Source organism: Aptenodytes patagonicus, chromosome 4 (assembly GCF_965638725.1).
Source record: "Aptenodytes patagonicus chromosome 4, bAptPat1.pri.cur, whole genome shotgun sequence".
NCBI lineage: Eukaryota > Metazoa > Chordata > Aves > Sphenisciformes > Spheniscidae > Aptenodytes > Aptenodytes patagonicus.
This window is the reverse complement of record NC_134952.1, coordinates 67756569-67775733: the sequence shown is the minus strand read 5'-3', so window position 1 is coordinate 67775733 and position 19165 is coordinate 67756569. Positions and strand designations below refer to the sequence as shown.

The 19165-nt window shown below is 35.4% G+C and overlaps 1 protein-coding gene across 3 annotated transcripts in view; it reads right to left on the bottom strand.

The window, feature by feature from the left end:
• LRBA (LPS responsive beige-like anchor protein) overlaps positions 1-19165 on the bottom strand; it is a 416017-nt gene that overhangs the window by 335247 nt on the left and 61605 nt on the right. For all 3 annotated transcript variants that reach the window (XM_076337080.1, XM_076337082.1, XM_076337081.1), the window contains exons 16-21: positions 18634-18731; positions 15374-15466; positions 14442-14550; positions 13790-13871; positions 11963-12086; positions 11518-11710 (exon numbers count right to left, since the gene is read on the bottom strand). In XM_076337080.1, the coding sequence (XP_076193195.1) occupies positions 11518-11710; positions 11963-12086; positions 13790-13871; positions 14442-14550; positions 15374-15466; positions 18634-18731 (699 nt within the window). The remainder of the gene's footprint in view (positions 1-11517; positions 11711-11962; positions 12087-13789; positions 13872-14441; positions 14551-15373; positions 15467-18633; positions 18732-19165) is intronic.

Below are 19165 nucleotides of genomic sequence, written 5' to 3'. Positions count from 1 at the left end.
AAAGGCATGTGAGAACAGCTACACAATCTGACTAAAGTGAGAAGACCTTCCTATGGATGAGCTGAAAAAAAATTATTATTGTTTTTAGGTATATAAAAACAATTCCAGATTGAAAAATTCTTTATGTACATACTGATAAAACTAATTTGCCTAAATAAATAGCCGCGTGTTGAAAGAAAATCTCACGAGACTAACTGAAGTTTTTATTACACTGTCATTCAATTTAGTTTATCCATACCTTTCTATTTATGATTTAGATTTATCTTCTGTAACAGAAGTGTTTATTTACCTGTAAGCTTAGTTCTCAAAATTTTCCCAATATATAAGCTGCAGCTGAGGGTTTTATTTTTTTTAAACCATTTTCTTTATCATAAACATTTTCCATAGACAAAGCAGAGCAGTACATTTTACTAAATATATGAATGCACATTTTTTTATTCTCTTATATACGAAACTCATTCATTTGGATCTCATCTAAAAGTTCCATGTACATGGTATTCAAAGTGACGATTAGTCAGTAGGAATATTTTCTCTTAAGACAATGCATGTAAGTCAAAAACTAACTTGACAGGTTAAAAAGGTACTAGAAATTATAGTTAACAAATCAGAGAGGAGCAAAGAAAGAACAAAGATAAAAAGGAATACTCTTGGCAGGTTGTGTTGTCAACATTAGCTTTTTAACATACTAATTTCTCCATCTATCAAATATAAATTAAAGTACTGTAGGAGCAGTGTACTATTCTAACACATGACCTGAAGCATGTTATTTGTTCAAGTTGATTTAATTGAAACTTGAGTCTCTAGCAATAGAACTGGGATATCTTCCTCCTCCTGTTTAAAAAAGTCGTCCTGTATTAGTTTTAAATCAGTTATGTACAAACAAAAAAGTGTGAATGACTATAAATGACTGAAAGTTCATCCGCTTGTCACAATGGATCTATAAAATATTTGATTATAGGGTATGCTAAATAGAGCATGTGGGGGGCATTATTATTTTAGAAATACTTCCTTCCTGAACTGTACCACAGTCAGGATGTCAAAATCAACCCAAAATAGATCATGCTAATAAGGTCTCCCTTGCACTTTTAATTTGTTTTCAAAAACATGGTTAGGCAAAGCTGCTACTTTTGGTCAAATCATTACTTTTCTGAAGAAGAAATCTTGACAACTTGAGTTTATCTCCAGCTAGCTTTCCCTCTTCTCTCTCTCTCTGTTGCTTCCTCCATTTCCAAAACTACTAAAAAGTTTTATTCCAACAAGTACTAAAGAGACATTCAACAAATAAAAATACTGTTATTTATTTCAGCAAATAAATGTCCTTCCCAGAAAGCACGCTGACCCACAATATGTATACGTGTTACTTACGCAATGCAAGTATAGCTGTAACAAATCTGTGATAACATAGCTACCTTTACTCATTTCTGTCTTCAGTATCAGACTTGTTATTGCAACATTCATTTTGAAAAATACATGGGGAAAAATGACTCCTCAATGTATTTGCAGGCTTTAGCTACACTGCATACTTACTTTTTTAACACTGTTAAGCTACATCCAAGTACAAGACCTGGATTCTATTCTGGTTATGCACTGCTTCCAAAACTGTTGAAGCAGGCTCAGGTCTAGCCTTAAAATCTTATTTCACTAATTCCCTTGAACCAAGGCAAAGCAAGATAAAGATGAAGATGAGAATGGCACTTTTTTTTTTTTTTTTTTTTTGTGGAAAGGGGCAAATGAGGGAGACGTGTATGTCAACTTCTATTACTGCTGCTGCCATCTCTCCCCAATACAAATGGGGATAGGCACGATGACACTAAGATGATCACAAGGGAGTGGCTGGAGAGACCTGTTACCAAACATGATTTTCTTCAGTGCTCAAACCTGAGTGCAATGGAGAGTAGTACATGACTCAGAACACATTCAAATAACAGCAACAATTCAATCTTAATGGAATGAATCAGAGAGATGTTTTGCAGGGCTGGCAGTTACTAAATCCACCTTGCAAAAAGAGCACGTTCACAGTGTTGCAAGAGTTTCATCAAGAAACACTTGATGCTTCAATTTCTAGTCACTAATTGTGTCTGCGTTTGAGTTATTAAAAATACCTCAATGGGGAAGAAATACCATGTTTTCAAGGTGTTTTTTTTTCTTTAACATACTGTAACAATGTTTTTAAAAGCCCAAAAGATGGAGAAGTAACAGGACCATCTAAAAAGAATGAGCTTTCATTCTGAAGGACTAGAATCCTTCCTGTGACCCCCTTCTGCAACCCTTCCAGCTCTTCAAAAAAATCTTCAATAGTGTGAACATATGCATATTTTCATGCATCATTCCAGTGTAAGTATCATTAAACTCATATGCAGCAGTAAAAGCAACCTACTTTATGGCTTCTCACTTTCCACTCCACAAACACGTTCTACAGTGCTGGCAACTACTTTTGGAGAAATGGTCAGTTAGTTATATCTCAGTTTGTATAATCTGTCAAAATCTGCTCTCCATAAGTCCAGGGTTGTGAGCTTGCTTTTACTCTCCTCCCTCCCCTCAGGATCCTGAATTCCACCATCTCATGGTCACTGCAGCCAAGGCTGCCTTTGACCTTCACATTCCCAACAAGCCCCTTCTTGTTGGTGAGTATGAGGGCCCAGCAAAACACCTCTCTTCGTTGGCTGCTCTATCACTTGGAGGAGGAAGAAGTTGTCAATGAACTCAAGGAACCTCCTGGATTGCTTATGTCCTGCTGTGTTGTCCCTCCAGCATATATCAGGCCCATGAGGGCCAGGGCCTGCAAACATGAGGCTGCTCCTATCTGTCTGTAGAGGACCTCATCTGCTTGTTCTTCCTGGTCAAGTGGCCTGTAGGAGACGCCCACTATAATGTCACCTTTACCTGTCCTCTCTTTAATCCTAATCCAGAAACTCTTAGTTGGCTCCTTATTCATCCCTAGGCAGAGCTCCATGCACTCTAACTGCTCTCTCACATAAAGGGCAACTCCCATTCCTCATCTTCCCAGTCTGTACTTCCTAAAGAGCTGGTATCCCTTCATTACCTCACTCCAGTCACGGGAGCCATCCCACCACATTTCCGTGATACTAACAAGATCGTAATGTGCATGTCATACTTCATATAACATTACTGAAAGCTCCAAGTTTTCTGGCCCCTCATTAGCAACTTCACTGCCTCATTAATAAACATGCCATAGCCAAGACTTCAGTTATTCTGAATAGCTTAAGTTCTTATTTCCTTGCCAACAATGGAGTCCCCCTGCCTCCAAGCTATTTCCTTCACATCGTAACTTCTCATTTAATTTTAAAGACACTTAAATTTCAGTGCTGGAAGAAAAGTTCATCTAGATCTAAGACTCCCTATCTTTTATACTCCAAACAATCACAAAACCAAATTCTATCTAAAAACTAGCCACTGTTTCAGCAAAGCCCCCCTGTATTTATTAGCAATATATACTTATCTTGTTCATTCATTATTCAAAATCTTCCCATGCTACTTTCTCTTTTGTCTCTTAGGAGAGTTTCCTGTTGCATGCTTTGTTTTTCCTAATAAGCTACATGTGCTACCTTGAAGTCAGATAGGCAACATAGGTATTTGTATTAATTTTGAATGTTAACATCTAAATCATGAATTGCAAACTGAGCAGTTTTGCTTTTCCAACTAAGACTGTTGAAAGTTACAAGTATGAGTTCTACTGACTGTATAGGTTAGAGATGCAACCAACTTTGCAACAAGTTGATCTTTGCCCAGCTATGGTCAACAGTTAAAAATGCAATGTATGGTATAGGGATGCAATATAATTTCACAATCAGTCTCATCTGAAACAGGGAACAGACAATGGTTTGGAAGCCATTACAGAGCAACACTCTGGAAACCAAACTGTGCTCTTCAGGACTGTTCATCACTACTACAAAAAAAACCCAAACAAACAACAACAAAAAAAACCAACCACCGTGGCAAGAAGGTCAATACAGACAACTTATCTTTACAGATGGGCAATGTAAACTTATGGGCAAATAAATCCAAGCACAGTCTGATAAGAATCTACGTTGATATAAAAACAATGCAAGAAACTGCAAGGAGACACACACTGGTAAAGAAAATTAGACAGTCATCACTCACAAAAAAAAAAAAAAATCCACTTAAAAAGGATAGCAATTTCTACTTGCACCATAAACATCAGAAAGAATTCATCTCACTTAATGTATTAAATATTGTTCTTTAAATAATATTCAAATTAAAATAGCAATGCACAAAATTACGCAGAATACCTAAACCAGTATTTTTCAAACATGCATTTTGAGTTTGGGGTTTTCTTATTTATATAAAAAAGAAAACAAGAAATACTGCTTCATAAAATCCAACTTTTCAACAAGCCTGTATAAACAGTTCTGCTCACTATATTAATTCGTAATTTGGTTTGACGGGAAACCAAAAAATAGTGGTACTACGATGGAGGCACTGGACAAGTCTTCCCCCCCACTTCTGTTGCAGGACATGGCATTTATGAAGCACACAAGTTCACAAAGCCAAACAATACACCCTACAAAGAAAACATCTAAGGTTAACAAAAGCAGTATCAACGAAAATGCAAAGTGAAGCAGAAATTATGATTACTAAATACAAGTAGACAGAGATAGTATATAAATGTATTAAAGATTAAACATTAGGATCTGCAACCATGCAACAATTTACAAGACAACTGTTAGCTTGAAGAACCTTAAATGTACTTAAGTCATTTTTTATTTTCCTTAAGGCATTTCCAACTGTAAAGCTGATAATACAAAATTAATTACTAGAAATTGTTCTAAATTAGTAAGCTAAAAGGCCAATCATTAATCTTCACCATCATTTGATGGTTAATCCATAGCTGTTTGCAATGCATCTCTACGCACTACTAGTTAAAGACACTTGTGAGTTAATAACTGCAACATTTGCCTCTGCCATTAATTTTAACTTAATTTGACATCCAACATTTACTAATTGCCAAGGAGAAAAATTAGCATACAGCAATGAAAAAGGTTAATATGATTGACATTTGCATTAAAGAACATAGGGAAAATATTTTAACTACATGTTTAGATTTTGTCCTTTTTTTTCATTATCAGGTGGGCAATTTTGTAGAGAGAGGAAGGGAATGTCTGCCAGACAGGTCAGACAATTATATAGTACTGCTGTTTCCTTATAGACTCTGCTCAGTGCAAACTAGCTCCTGTGCTGCTGACACCATCAATAAACTCTTCATAATTCCAGAAAGCGTTACAACTTTTTAAATCTTAACAAGGACTTTATTGACTTGTTTTTCCACTTCTCCTCTAGCAACACTAACTGTCCAAAAGTGGAAACTACTCTCCAAACAAAAACAGGTCTGTTTAGACGGGAGGTACCAATATCTGAAGATATCAAACCTAATTTTCAATTCAGTGAAGTGGAAGATACAAAGGTACTGTGTGCACCATACACTGACTTACAGTCTGTAACCCACTGACCTGAGGAATCTCTGGGTTATTTCTGAGTGGTTCACAGACGAAAGCTAAGAAAAGCAAATTAACATATATTATGCAGGACACTACATATGAGAAGTTTCTAGAAGGAGTCTAAGCTTCCACCAAAAAAGCATTCACTGACACACAAGGAGGGGGGAAGGAAAAAAAAAGAAAACCACTGTACCAAGACATTTTCATGTTCCTGCATGCTGCATTTTCATCTAAGTAGCAATACTTTTGCCTTTTTTTCTCCTCAGCTTCAGAAAAAAAAATGCATGCAAATAATTTCTAGAATAAGGAAGCAAGTACTAGTCAATATAATTCATAAAAGTCTTTGCTTACCTGAGAGATAATTTTATGTATGTTGGCAGCATTTCATTTTCAAACCAACTCAAGGTATAGCTTACTGTTACATCACCATACAATAATAAATTGAAACAGCATACCAAACATGTATTTGCTCATTTTCACTAATGCAACTATTGCTTTTAATTTGTTTAAATTGCAAGACATGAGCACATTATCCTCTCAAGGTATATATTTCCTCTCTACCTCAATCTCTGTCACCATTCCTACAGTTCAGTAGACTGTCGAATTCTGCCTTGTGCACATTTGATATTTAGTTATTAACAAAAATATGTTGCAATTAAATTCAGTGTTTACCACTCTGCACTGTCATAATACCTAGCTATAGGTCTTGCGCACTTCTCTCTTTGGCCATCCTTTTCCAATGTCTCCATGTGTTGTTGGCAGCCCTGTAGCAGAGACTCCACATCTATCATTTCAACTCATGGCCCAGAGGCCCAATTCAGTCCCCACTGCCACAACACACCAATAACCTGAACACAGGTAGCAGCAAGTATGGAGGAGGTTTGCCTCAAACTCTGCAGCAACAGCAAAGGAGACCACTAACAATTCTTGAGGCTGCAGACACAGGTCCCATCTTCCAATGACTTTTATACCAAGTTATACAGATGAGAATCCATTCTCTCTTCAGGTCATCTCTGCTTAGGAAGCTGTTTGCCTCTTTATGCATCAAGTTCTTTCTGCTGCAAATGTTTTCCCATTTCTTCTTTTTGAGACCTCTGGCACTTCTCAACCAGTAACAAATCTCTATTACACTCTTCTTTTAAGGCTTCTGTGCGGCTTCCTCTACCCAGCTGATCCTGTTCTTTCCTGCTTCATAAATTCCCAGTTCACCTTGCTCACTCTATTCCTATCCCCTATTTCATGCTTTTCTTTCAGTTTGAATTAGCTAAATTTTAGCATCCTGCAGCTTTATTCATGACATTCTACTCAAACTGAGTGAATAATGAGATGGAGGAATTCCCCATTAACTACACATGCTGCATGTGTAAAAGCCCACCAGTGGTACAGATCCCTCCTCCCAACTACTCTGCCTGCTGAATAATGAAAATACTTTCTTCTCCTCAGAAGCATTGATTAGGAAAAGCCTTCCCACACACCTACTACAAAAGAAGCTGTAACAAGGAAACACCTAGAAAAGGTGAAGGATTGCATCATGACCACACATCTTGCAGGGCACACAGCTTTCAGGGAGGCTGCACATTCTAGTCTCCAAGTTACTTCTGCTCTCCATAAGTCAGGTGACGCCCCTGAGAATCATTTCTATCTAGAATACGCAATAATTTTTTATAAATAACTATTTATACCATAAGAATGAAACCCATATTTAAGCATTTCAAGTGTGTTACTTGATTTGCATCTCCCCCAGCTTTGCTTCATTAATACATTGGGCATCGCACACTTGAAAACCAAAAACCTGCAGTAGTACAATGACCCTCTTGGCTAGCTACCTCTGCTTCCCCTCAGGGCAATGCAGACACAGTTTTCAGAGGACTGAAGAACATCTGAGGCCTTCAAAGTGCCGTAGAGCTAAAAATGCCTGCACATACCACTGTGGAAGACCCTACCTTCTTCAAGATAGGGAGAAAAAATGGAGACAAAACCATCCTTAATAACCCAATGAACGCCAATGGGATTTGGACTCAAGAGATCCTGATGGTCTGTTACTTTCTAAAACTACCGAGCCATGTTCACTTCTCTGCAAATTAGTTTTTAAATTGCCGTCATATATTAACTCCTCCACCACCTAATCTTTGCTGCTTTTGCCGGTTTTCCCTCATCTGACAGTGATGAAAATCAGGCAAACGTAACACATGTAAATGCTGTGCACACCTTTTTTTTTTCTTCTCTCCTGTATTAAATAAGCAGGGCACCAAAGAACATACAAATTTACTTAACACTCACCAATGTTTATTACAACTCTACTTCCTTAGATTGAAAACTAACAATTATTTAGAAATACATTGTATGTTAAAGTCACAGTACCGATGTTTTAAGATTATACTTCTTCCCACTCAGATCAGTGAACAAAATTTTCGCTCATATATCAATTTCCACTTATACAGCAATAAAACTGTAGCTTATACATATTAACATTTCTGAGTCTTACTCAATGAAAATTTCTTGAGCTACTAAAAAAAAGTATAATTAAAAAAAAACAAAATCAGATTTTACCCAAATATCTTCTCTTTAACCTAATCACATGGTAACATGAAGCAACTTTTAAGTAGCAAAATATATTTAAGGGCCTGAAATAAGCAAATGTTAGTTCGTCCCAGTAGTTTAAAACATTCAGATAATTCAGGAGTGTATTATACTGTAGAAATCATTATATTCTTTTAAAACTTGGGGAAGCTGAAAGGACAAAAAGGCAAGTTGTCCATCATTCTTTACTTGTTTCCTATTATTAACCCCAAAATCATTGGTCCTTTTTACAAAGTAACATGGCTAGACAGATAAAATCTAAGGCCTAGCTAGCATGGTTACAACGTTTAAAAAACAGAAGTTCTTAGAAGCTTTCCTAAATTCAACACTGAACAGTTAGAACAAACTGGAGTTGTGATTTAATTTTTTCATTAACATTTTTATTGAACTAGAAGCCACAGATTAATCACCTTTCTATACACTGTGTTAATATTTGGAAAACATCAAAAAATATAATACGGAAATGAGCAAAATACATGAGTAATACTAAGAAACTTGGCTTTAAAAAGGTTACACACACCTTCTAAATTCTGAGTGCAAGGAAACCAATGTAGTGCAATTATGCTAGAAAAGCCGTTGCTGCTTATAAAACGTTGTGCAGCTGTTAGAGGAGAGGGTTACAGTGACAAACAGCTTCCCTGCTACAAAGGTGGCAGGAAATCTATCAAACTGGACAATAAAATTGCAATTGAGTTTCTTTGGCTTTTTATAGCAGCTGCATGTATCTTGATGTGTAGCTCTGCAAAACCTATCCAATTCTGTAACACTAGTCCTTTATATACTAGTTCTTTATCATAGAATGGTGTTATAAATTAGTGGCAAGAATGGCGCAAAGGGTTGTAAAAAGGAAAAATAAGCAGTAACCCAATGCAATTAGAGATGAAATAATAAAACCACAAATTGGTTATTCTCTTAGCAATGTTAAGGAAATATTTTTGTTCTCATAATTCCCACATTACTTTGAAAGCATGCTAGAAATCAAAAACATCTGAGATGCACTTAGCATCGAACAACTTGCCCACTGAATTATGTCCACACTATGTTATGTGTGAATCTATATGAATCTCAATATTGGTATAACAGGATACAAGAATCTTCAAAATAAGTAAAATTAGCGGGATTAAAAATTCATTATCATTAGATATTAATATCAGTCTACAAGGAGATTTTCAAGTGATTAGTAAGGTTTTACCACAAAGAGCTTTTTTTGTGATTTATCCTAATTTATGTTTATGTAATTAAAAGATAGTTATGAAACATCATCTACCTTTATATCGCTAGCTGCATAAATTGCATGTATTATTTATAAAAAAGTTCAAACACAAATGCGTAATAAACGTAAAAAAATCCGATTTTAAAATCCTTGATTATTGCATCATCATTCATATCACTATTGTTAAGTTAGTTTCTGGGTGCTTTTGCTGTTCAATCTTTTTTGTTTAGGCTTCTGGAACTGGATAATATTAGCACCAATGTCCAAACAAACTGAACTCCTTTATGATTCCTTCAAAATTACAACACTACTCTGCTGCTAGCTCTGCCCACACTCACACACTTCTAACCTTGCCATTGTTCAACTTCCTCTGAAGTAGGTTGGAAGAACAAACAGTCCTTACATATTAACCGGAAAGCCAACAAAGGTAGACTTGGGAAAACTGATACAGGAAGTTACTTATACAACCAAGGATACCTCACTATGCCAGCATGCCAGGAACCAAAAATGAGAAACACAAAGAGTGAAGCACGTCATTTTCTCATTCACTATGGTATTGTACAAAAACATACAGCCTGGGGGGAGGGAGGGGGGCGGGAAGTAGTAATATTATCTGTACCTCAATTTTTTTGGTATTTTCTAAAACTGAGGTTTTTTCTTAACATTTGGCCATGGCATCACAATAAAATCTTGGTTTTTCCTCTATGAACTCTAGACCATTGATTAGCCACATTAAGTTACTGAAGATAACAACCAAAAATCCATATAATCATTTTGACATAGAAGCTGTTTAAATGATATTTCCGACATTACGTTATCTTACAAAAAGAGTCTAAGAATAGAACTGCAGCTTATAAGATAATGCGCTAGATAATTTTTAAATTCAATACACCAAAGCTCTGCATAACAGAGGTAGAAAGGTGGTCTTCCTTCACTCACCTCTCCATCTTTCCCCAGGAACAGTTCCCCAGCAATTCCCAGCAATCACAGAAATGCTTTAAATTATGCCAGTTTCTATAAAAGCACATTAGGAATATTTACTCTGGCTACAGCTTGCCATTGTACAATCTACTCCACCCACGCTCTCTGCATCTTGGGGGAAAGAGAGGAAACAGGTTTTTTGAAAACTGCAGAGCCGACACAAAAGAAGATTAAGGGTATTTCAACAACTAAATGGGATCTCTGTAAGGGTTAAAATTTGGCCCTGGATTCTTTGCACCTGGATTCTATTTAGCTAAATGACTATTTAATGATATTATTTCACACACTTCTATTATACAGATTTCTACATTTGTCTCCCCATAGCCCAATAATCTACCATCGAGCTATGACTGTGATAAATAAACAGAGCTGCAAAATAACTGTGTTCTTGCTGTCTGCAGAGACTGACTTTTTTTGAGAAAAAATTCATACAAAACCAAGGACCTCAGAAATGCTAACAATTCCTTAGAATCATAAAGTGATCTTTAGGATTCACAGATGTCCTTTTTGCATGGTTAAGTTACACACATTTAGAAAGACATAATTTCTAATTCAATTCAACTTAAGTAAATACGTCTGACAAACCAGAATAATTACGAGGCCCACACTGGCCTCACTCTTTTGTTCAGAATAAGGCAGGGCAGTTATCTTCTATGCTACTGTGTCTTGTTTGAAGATCCACTAGTAACGTCTATGATATCATTCCAGTTGCAACAACAACAAAAAAATCAGACAGAATAATAATGAAGGGTAATAGTCTCATTCATACTGCAAGGATTTGCGTTCTCACCCTGTATTCCATGACAGCTTAACAGCTGAAGCATCAGTCTTAACTTTGATTTCTTTGCTTTTTACTGGTTTGTTTTACAGCCTTTTGATGTTACCAAAAGCTATTTTTGCTTATGAATAGATATGGTGCGCCACCTTGTGTTCGTGCCATTATTAAAAACCAAAACCAGCACTAAAATTTTTCAGAAATGCTCCTGAAATTTTATTATCTCATTTTTGAAAATGTGCCATTTTCAGTATAAACTAATACTATCACAATTTAAGCAACAACAAAAAAAGATTTGTGTTCAAACAACAAAATTAACATTTAATTGTCAAATATTTGAAAGTTATGCCCAGTAACAGATATAAACACTGGGCTTTTATTTAACTACTGACCTTCATTTCAAGACTATCTCACTGTATGATACAGCACTTTAAGGCTCTAAATCTAATTACACAGCGTAACAAAATTTCCCAACTATTTCAAACACTCACCTTTGAATGTGTGATCGACAGTGTATCCACCCAAACACGCCAGCCACCCCACTCATATTTGATTGCATGGTAGAGCAAAATTCGAAATATGGTATACACCATCTCAGTTATCTTCTGTTCCTCGGAAGTCTTTGGATTAAAATAGCAAAGGGAAAGCATCCACTCCTGCCAGACGGAGCACTGCAACAAACTCCTGCGAAATACACACATGCTATTTAATCAAATTTCAAAATATATCTTAGAAATATACATCAGCTAAGTCAGGAATTCAACATGTTTAAATCAATTGCTATGTGCAAGCTTCTCTAATTTTATGTATTGAAGACTATACTAGAGTATAGAATTTGCTGAACAATGATGAAGCTGTGTCTGCTTAATGAGTCTAATTTACTAGGAGACCTTGTTACTTACTTTGTATACATGTGCATATAGCAAGTTATCTTACCTTCTATTTTCTCTGCTGTTATTAAAAAGTTTAATCATATCTGAGAGAAAGGCTCGCCGAACCTCCAGAGTTTCTGAACACTGTGGAGAATTACGTAGCAGGATTGCAATAACCTTCAAAATCTCTGTAAAACAGTTCATGAGCAACAAAATATTAGTACTAAGCACAGCATAAAACACAGGACATCTTCCGATGCTGTTTGTACAAGAAAAGTGATGCTACATAAAAAAAAGTTTTATACTGAGAAAAAGCACATCTCTATTTGAGTAGAAGGTTTAACTAATACAAATCCCTTCATCCAAGATTTCTCAAACCTGGTCACCATCAGGGGGATTTGCAGACCTATACAGCTGAAGAAAATGGAATCCAAGTTAAATTACTCTGAAATTTTTTTGAATTATCAGGTTTAAGCAACACAAATGTTACTGCATGACAAATGACAAGTTACCAGAATCTGTCAGAACCTTTTTTTAAGGAAGTTCACGTAATACAATGCATCCATTATAAAATCAACATATGAGAAAAATGCATAGATGTTGCTCTACCTTAATAATACTGAATTTTCGAAGAATGTGAAGAACTTCTGATTATACTTAATTTCTGTTATTAAAAAAAAAGTTTGAGAAAGGGGACAAAACCTTCCTGATGTAAAATTTCATCTCTTATGAGCATGATGTTTTCTATATTTTTAGGAGACAGTCAAAACTGTGGGTACATTCCACTTTTTGAAGCAGTGGGGTAGTCACTATTCTTGTTACTTTAAAAAAAGTTAACTTTGTAAATAAATTAGGGTGCAATTTGAACATGATCACTGTGATAGTTTCAGTTCACCTTGTACAATTTCTTTAAAAAGAGAAATTCCTTATTTGATAATATTAGCACTGATCTTAAAAAGGTACTCTAGAAGTCACTCTTCCTACTAGACCTAGATAATTCCAGACTCATACCTCACACTACAAATAATCTGTATTAACCACAGCAGTGAATGCCAACTTCAGAAATCTTAAGAGAAAGTAACAGAAATCTCCTCACATCTCTTGCTTCATACAGATTTACCAGAAAGCAAATGGCACACTGCAACCAGATTTCTTTCCTCTGTATCTGCTTTGCTTTCCTTTCTCTTCCCCCACTTTCCACATGAAGCAAACCCACAACTATGACCTACATTTAATGACAAAGCAGCTATGAAAGTGAAAAATCTATTACTTCTCCAGAAAAAATGAACTCCCAAAGCTATCATAAGTCCATTGTATTATATACAGAGCACATTAGTAATGCACATAATTCAGGAAAGGAGATCAGTATTTTCTCTTAGTTCAAAAGACATCTAAAGTTTCATATCAAGATACTTCCCATAAAGTAAGCTAACCAAAACAGTGAGCAGATACATTTCTCCTACTTTCCATCTAGCGTTGTCATACTGAATGTAATTTAAGATGAAGGCTGTTTCCATATTTCAGGTAATTTAGTCTGACATCACTAAATAATGCAATCAGAATTTTGCTGGAACCTTAACATGTATTAAATCAAAGAATCCTGTGCATGCAAGTCTTGAAAAACCATTTCATAACATGACTGCACAGCCAAAAAGGGTGAGTTATGAACTACATACACATTTAGACACATAAAACGTCTTTCAAAAAGCTATAGAGACATACTTCCTAAATAACTCCAACTAAATGCACATTATCTTTCCTTTTGTATGAAAGACTATGTAAAACTGAGATCAGAACTAAGACTGGTGGATGTAATTAATAAGCTTTCTCATGGTTTTTTTTAGAGCAGACTTTTGTTATGGTAGCATTCAGAAATGTGTATCATTCTTACGAGGATTTTGTATCTTCACTGTTGAATCTGGGTCAGGATGTTGTTTATGTATCACTTGAGTGCAAATCTGTTCAGTCAGAATCTAGCAAGAAAGAAGAAGATGCCATATCAATGTTCATAAAGACAGCTTACTGAAAAATAGTTGGATACATCCTTCATAAAGCACCATCATTATTTCACCATGGTTCTAAAAATTATCCAAAAACCCGACTTGTTCTCTTTCTTGAGAATTTATTTCATCCTGTTCCTAAAATTTTACTCTGAGCTTTTTTTTTTTTTTTGCTTTCTCTTAAGCGCACACTGTTGTTTTAAATACACTGGAAGAGAAACCTGAATCTAACCAAAACAATCATCATAAGGCAAGATCATTGCTATAATAAAATTCCACATATAAACGAGTGTCTGCTTGAGACATTCAGGTTACTCATTACCTAGAATTGTTCATAAGTAGCATAACCAAGTTAAGCGGGAGAGGAAAAATCTCAAGTAGTGAGCTTTGGACAGGGGAAGAAAAAAAAAAAGCAGCACTCAGCTACATCACGCTAAGGTTTAATGTCATCTGGAACCTATCAGCACAAATATGTAAGCAATTTTCTAACAATGTCTTACAAGTAATTAGGAAGATTGGATCCTAACTACAGTATATTACTACCTCAAATAGGACATTGTATGTGGTCATGGTGATTAGGCTTGTCTGAAGCATCAGCCTTTCAGCCAACAAAGAGAACAATCCATGTCCAAGCATGACTTCAGCTTTTCTCCTAAAACAGTACAGAAAGATAAAATAAACATGTATTCCACTTGCTTTAGGGGGAAAAAAAAAAGTTTAAAAAGTGTGCCTCAAGAAATATGAAATCACTGGAAACATCTTTTTCTTTTTTGTTCCTTAAGTCTTTCACTTTTGGTTAAGGAAAAGGGCAAGAATTCAAATTCTGAAAGGACAAGTCATTCCCTGAAGAGAGACAGAAGACAGCTAACTTTCTTCCATAAATGCAGTCCACTCACCCATGGGCCCAAAAAGCTGAAACAGACCCTTAGGGATTTCTTGATAAACACTAAGGAAAAGGCATCTTTGTCCTCATCTCACTCAAAAATACAACCATGGACAGCGATCTCAATAGTTAACTACTATTGTAGTCAACTTGAGGCATATTAAATCTAGTTCTCAGTAAGTAACACAGGGTTCAGTCTCACCAGTCTAAATCTTGCTACCGATTTCAATGGAATTATGGAAAAAGACCGCATTAAAAAGCAGGCAGCTGTACTGCAAAAGAGTATTAAATGAACTTGGTAAGGAATTGATAATGCCTGGACACTAGTTGCCAGTAACAAGTAATTCCACCACATCAGAAATGTATTAATGACAAAAATTGAAGGGTACTTGAAGAATAGTAGCTCCTATTCAGTGAAGCATATTTAGTGATTAACCTCCAATATAGCTTTTTTTACTTTACATATGAACGTGTGTATATATACACACCAAATAATATATACACAAAATAACATATGCCATGTATTTGTCACAACCTACCTTTTTTCCTTCTTTTTTTGGGGTTTTGTTTTAAGACCTAAACCAGTACTTACTTCGGAGCAAGATGCTTTAAGAAATATCCCATCACTTTTAGAGCTTGCACCCTGATGCCTTCACTTTGAGATGCTAAAAGCTTGTAGACAACCCTAAGTGGAGAAAACACAAGGCTTCCTAAAATAATTGAAATACACAGCAATTTTTGGAATGACAAATTAACTGCAGTAAACTGCAAATAAATTTGTATCCAAGCCTAATTTAAAAGAATGACTATTAATAAGACTACAAAAACCAGCATGACATTTATGTTAATGGCACAATAGTTTGTGACTTCACATTTTATAATTACATTTTGAGATTTTTAATCAAATTTAAATATCTCCCAAATATCAATACATAAAACATGCTGTAAAAGGCTGCTGCAATTCCTATATTGAGAACTATCTTAATCTGATATTTTATCCAGAAAACTAAGCAAGCAATTGTTTTAGTATAAATGTGGCTGGATAGGAATAGCCATGTATGGAGGGGGATTTATTACTAGCATTAATATTTGACATCTGTGCACGCTGTTGCTCCCTCAGGAGGGATAGAGGAAGACACCAAGTCAGGAGGCATTCTTCTCATTTCACCTACATTGGTTTCTGCTCTTCACCTCCTTATGATTATGCTCTACACCTGCTTATGATTCTCCACTAAGAAGGTTTAAGAAGAAAGCCAAAGGGAGCAATGGGCATGTCTGTAGCAAAGTACTAGACTTAACTAGCTGAACAGTTCCAGCTGAAGTTTTCCCAAAAAAGAAAATGAGAGTGTAACAAACACAGCAAGAAAAGTAACAATGTAACTGATGAAAGTCTGGTAAATTAACAAACAATTGGAAGTACAGTCTTACAGTGGAAAGAGCCCGGTAACCTTAAATATATTTGACATTACCAATTCAATCTCTAATACTGCACAGATCTCATCACGTGTATCTATGCCTTCCACTCCCCGAATAAAAAGAAATCGGATTAGTATTTAATCTTAACTTCTCAAACACTTATTTGCAGTACATTAAAGCTTAATCTTTTATTAAATGTTTATTTACACAGTGAAAAATTCTAATATTGGCCTTATGTCAATGTGAAGAATAACAAATGCAAGTTTTTGATCCTTGTAAATCTGCCATAAAAACATAAGACATCTAAACATATTTATCAGTTACATCTAATTTCATTCATTGCTTACTTTTTAGACAGTAAAGTGCTTATGACCATGTCACTATATAATTTTAGTTGGGCTATGGTTCATGGTACTCGACAGATCTTTGAATCTGTGAAATATGATTTAGCTTATACCTACACGAACCACTAAGCTCTGTCTGAAAAAAGAAAAGATTAATTTCCTAATGCTCCATGAAATTATACTGGAACAGAAGGCAAAGTACTCAGTCTTTACTGTGAATATTTTCTGAGTAAATTTTTGAGGAAATTTGTTTCACTTTATTAGGGGGGGAATATAATTTCAATGATTCTTGAGTCTTTCAAAAAATATCCCATGTTACAACACCGCATTTTAGATCAGCCAGTTGTGAAGAATTCAAAGGACTTATTCAAGTTTTAAGGTCTTACCTATACATAACTGAGCACTCATCACTAGTTATATATTCCTTGATTTTTACATACCTAAAAATATTACCCAGGACACCTGAACTAAGACCAAAAAAATCTAGTTCTATACTAGAATTTAAGTGAAAACCCAGGAGTGATTAAAAAACAGTTACCTACAACACATAACTTATCTTGGAGAAAGCTGCAGCCACAGCAGCTATAGAATCAAACAAACGAGCAAGCCCACGATACAATGTTCATTCAAGCAACATAATCCATTTCTCTGCTTGTCTTAACAGAACAGTATGAGGGTTACCTAATTGCATAGGAAAAAAATATTTCCTTACACTTATTATTTCTTCAGTAGATTGGCTACTTGCAAAATTGTAATTATTAAAAAACTCCAAATATCTATAAAGCTTTGTAAAATTATTTTTAGATTTCAAGAATATGGTGTTTTAATTGCAAAAAGTAGATGTATCAATAAGCATACAAACATCCTGTTAATTGACTGGAGACAATACAGGAGCAAGGAATGTAACAAATGAGACAGGAATCACAAAGTGATTTTTCACTGTGGACTCACTATTCGTCCTGACTTGCCCATATACTAGTTAATAAAAAAGAAAATGTCTACTGCCAGTTGTTAAATAAAAACAAACATATTGCATTGGAGACCCAACATGACATTCAAACACCTTATTATTTAGAGTTTTTATTAGTTTCCCATAGCATAATACATTACCATACAAATGAATTCAAAGCTGAAGAAAATGGGTAAAAAAAAAAAATAAAAAAAAAAATCAGCCTAGCACTAAAAGGGGAGAAAACAATTATGAACGTGCCTGAATGTTGTCTCTTGAGACAGGGCAACTGAAAAAAAAAAATATATGTACAAATAGGGGTTAACCAATAGGTGCAACAAAATGTACGAAATGAGACTCTGCCTTTACACAGCGAGAGAATTACTACTCCACATACCCTTCCAGGAATAGTTCTTACATTTGTTTGCCTGTTCCAATTTTTTCCCCACTATGTACAGGCAGGTTCATTTTAAATTAGAACAGTTCAATAATGTGACCACCTTCTGAGAGCCACAACACAAAATCAGAGTCATAACTTAGTCTTTTTCTAGCAGATCTTATCTTGTGCTTTTACTGTTAGTAGAATTTGCTACTTCCCCTACTTTTCTCTCACAATAGTGTTAAACAATATTTTGCTGTTTGTTGGGAAAAAGAGATTGTGAACAATCCATACCACAAAGTGCTAAATTTAAACAAGTAAAAGGTTTCTTCTGCAAGAGCCCCATAATGCTTCACACATTTAAAAAAAAGGAAAGAAAGCTAACAAAGATCAGGAGAAATCTGAACCAATTTTTGTCAGCCCACTTTCAGTTCTAAAACATATGCAAGAATGGGAGGCTAAAGACTAAGCACTAGTAGATAAAGACTTAATATCAATGTATAGACCAACTCAAATTGATCACTACCTGTTTAAGCATGACTGACAGCTTGAAAACATTAAAAAAAGAAAGACCTCATTGATAATAAATCCAACATTACCTCTTGTCAAAAGAACACCTGGACACAAAAATCTCCCAAGATGAGGAGTCTAAGATTGAAACACATACACTGACGAGGACCTGTCAGATTTCATGGGAAATCTAGCAAGCAACAGTATAGTCAAAATACTATTTCCTTTTGCCCACTTACAAAATTCAAACTTACTGTAATCCATTCCTCTGATCAAAAGCAGGGATCATAGAACTGGGATGCTCTGACATCAGAGCAACAAGCAACTGCAAGACATCCATTAGATTGTCATCCTGTTGAATAAAAGTTACAAATTTGAATTAAAAATGCATGTACGCTAGAACATTGTTTTAGTTAAAAGAACCACTACAAAACATTTCAAAATGATCTGGAGAGTAATAGTAAACCAAGGACCAAAACGATTAGGCCAGGATCAAAAGAGCTATAGATCTGGAAAGCAAGTGCAGGAGAAAATATTACTAAAAAAAAAAACAACTTTATTTTTTAGAGTGAAATGTGATACATCTGTGTGTGGGATGTAAGCCTTTGACAGGGAATGGACTATTGGACTATGCTATTTCCTTCCACACACATGCTCATCTGTTTGCATGTATATTTCCCCCTCTTTTACTGCACAGGAGCTAGAAATAAACTGCTGCACATTTTCTGGGGCACACGGTGGTATTTAATGCAAAATCTCTACTAACAAGTGTCCATTCCAGGGGAA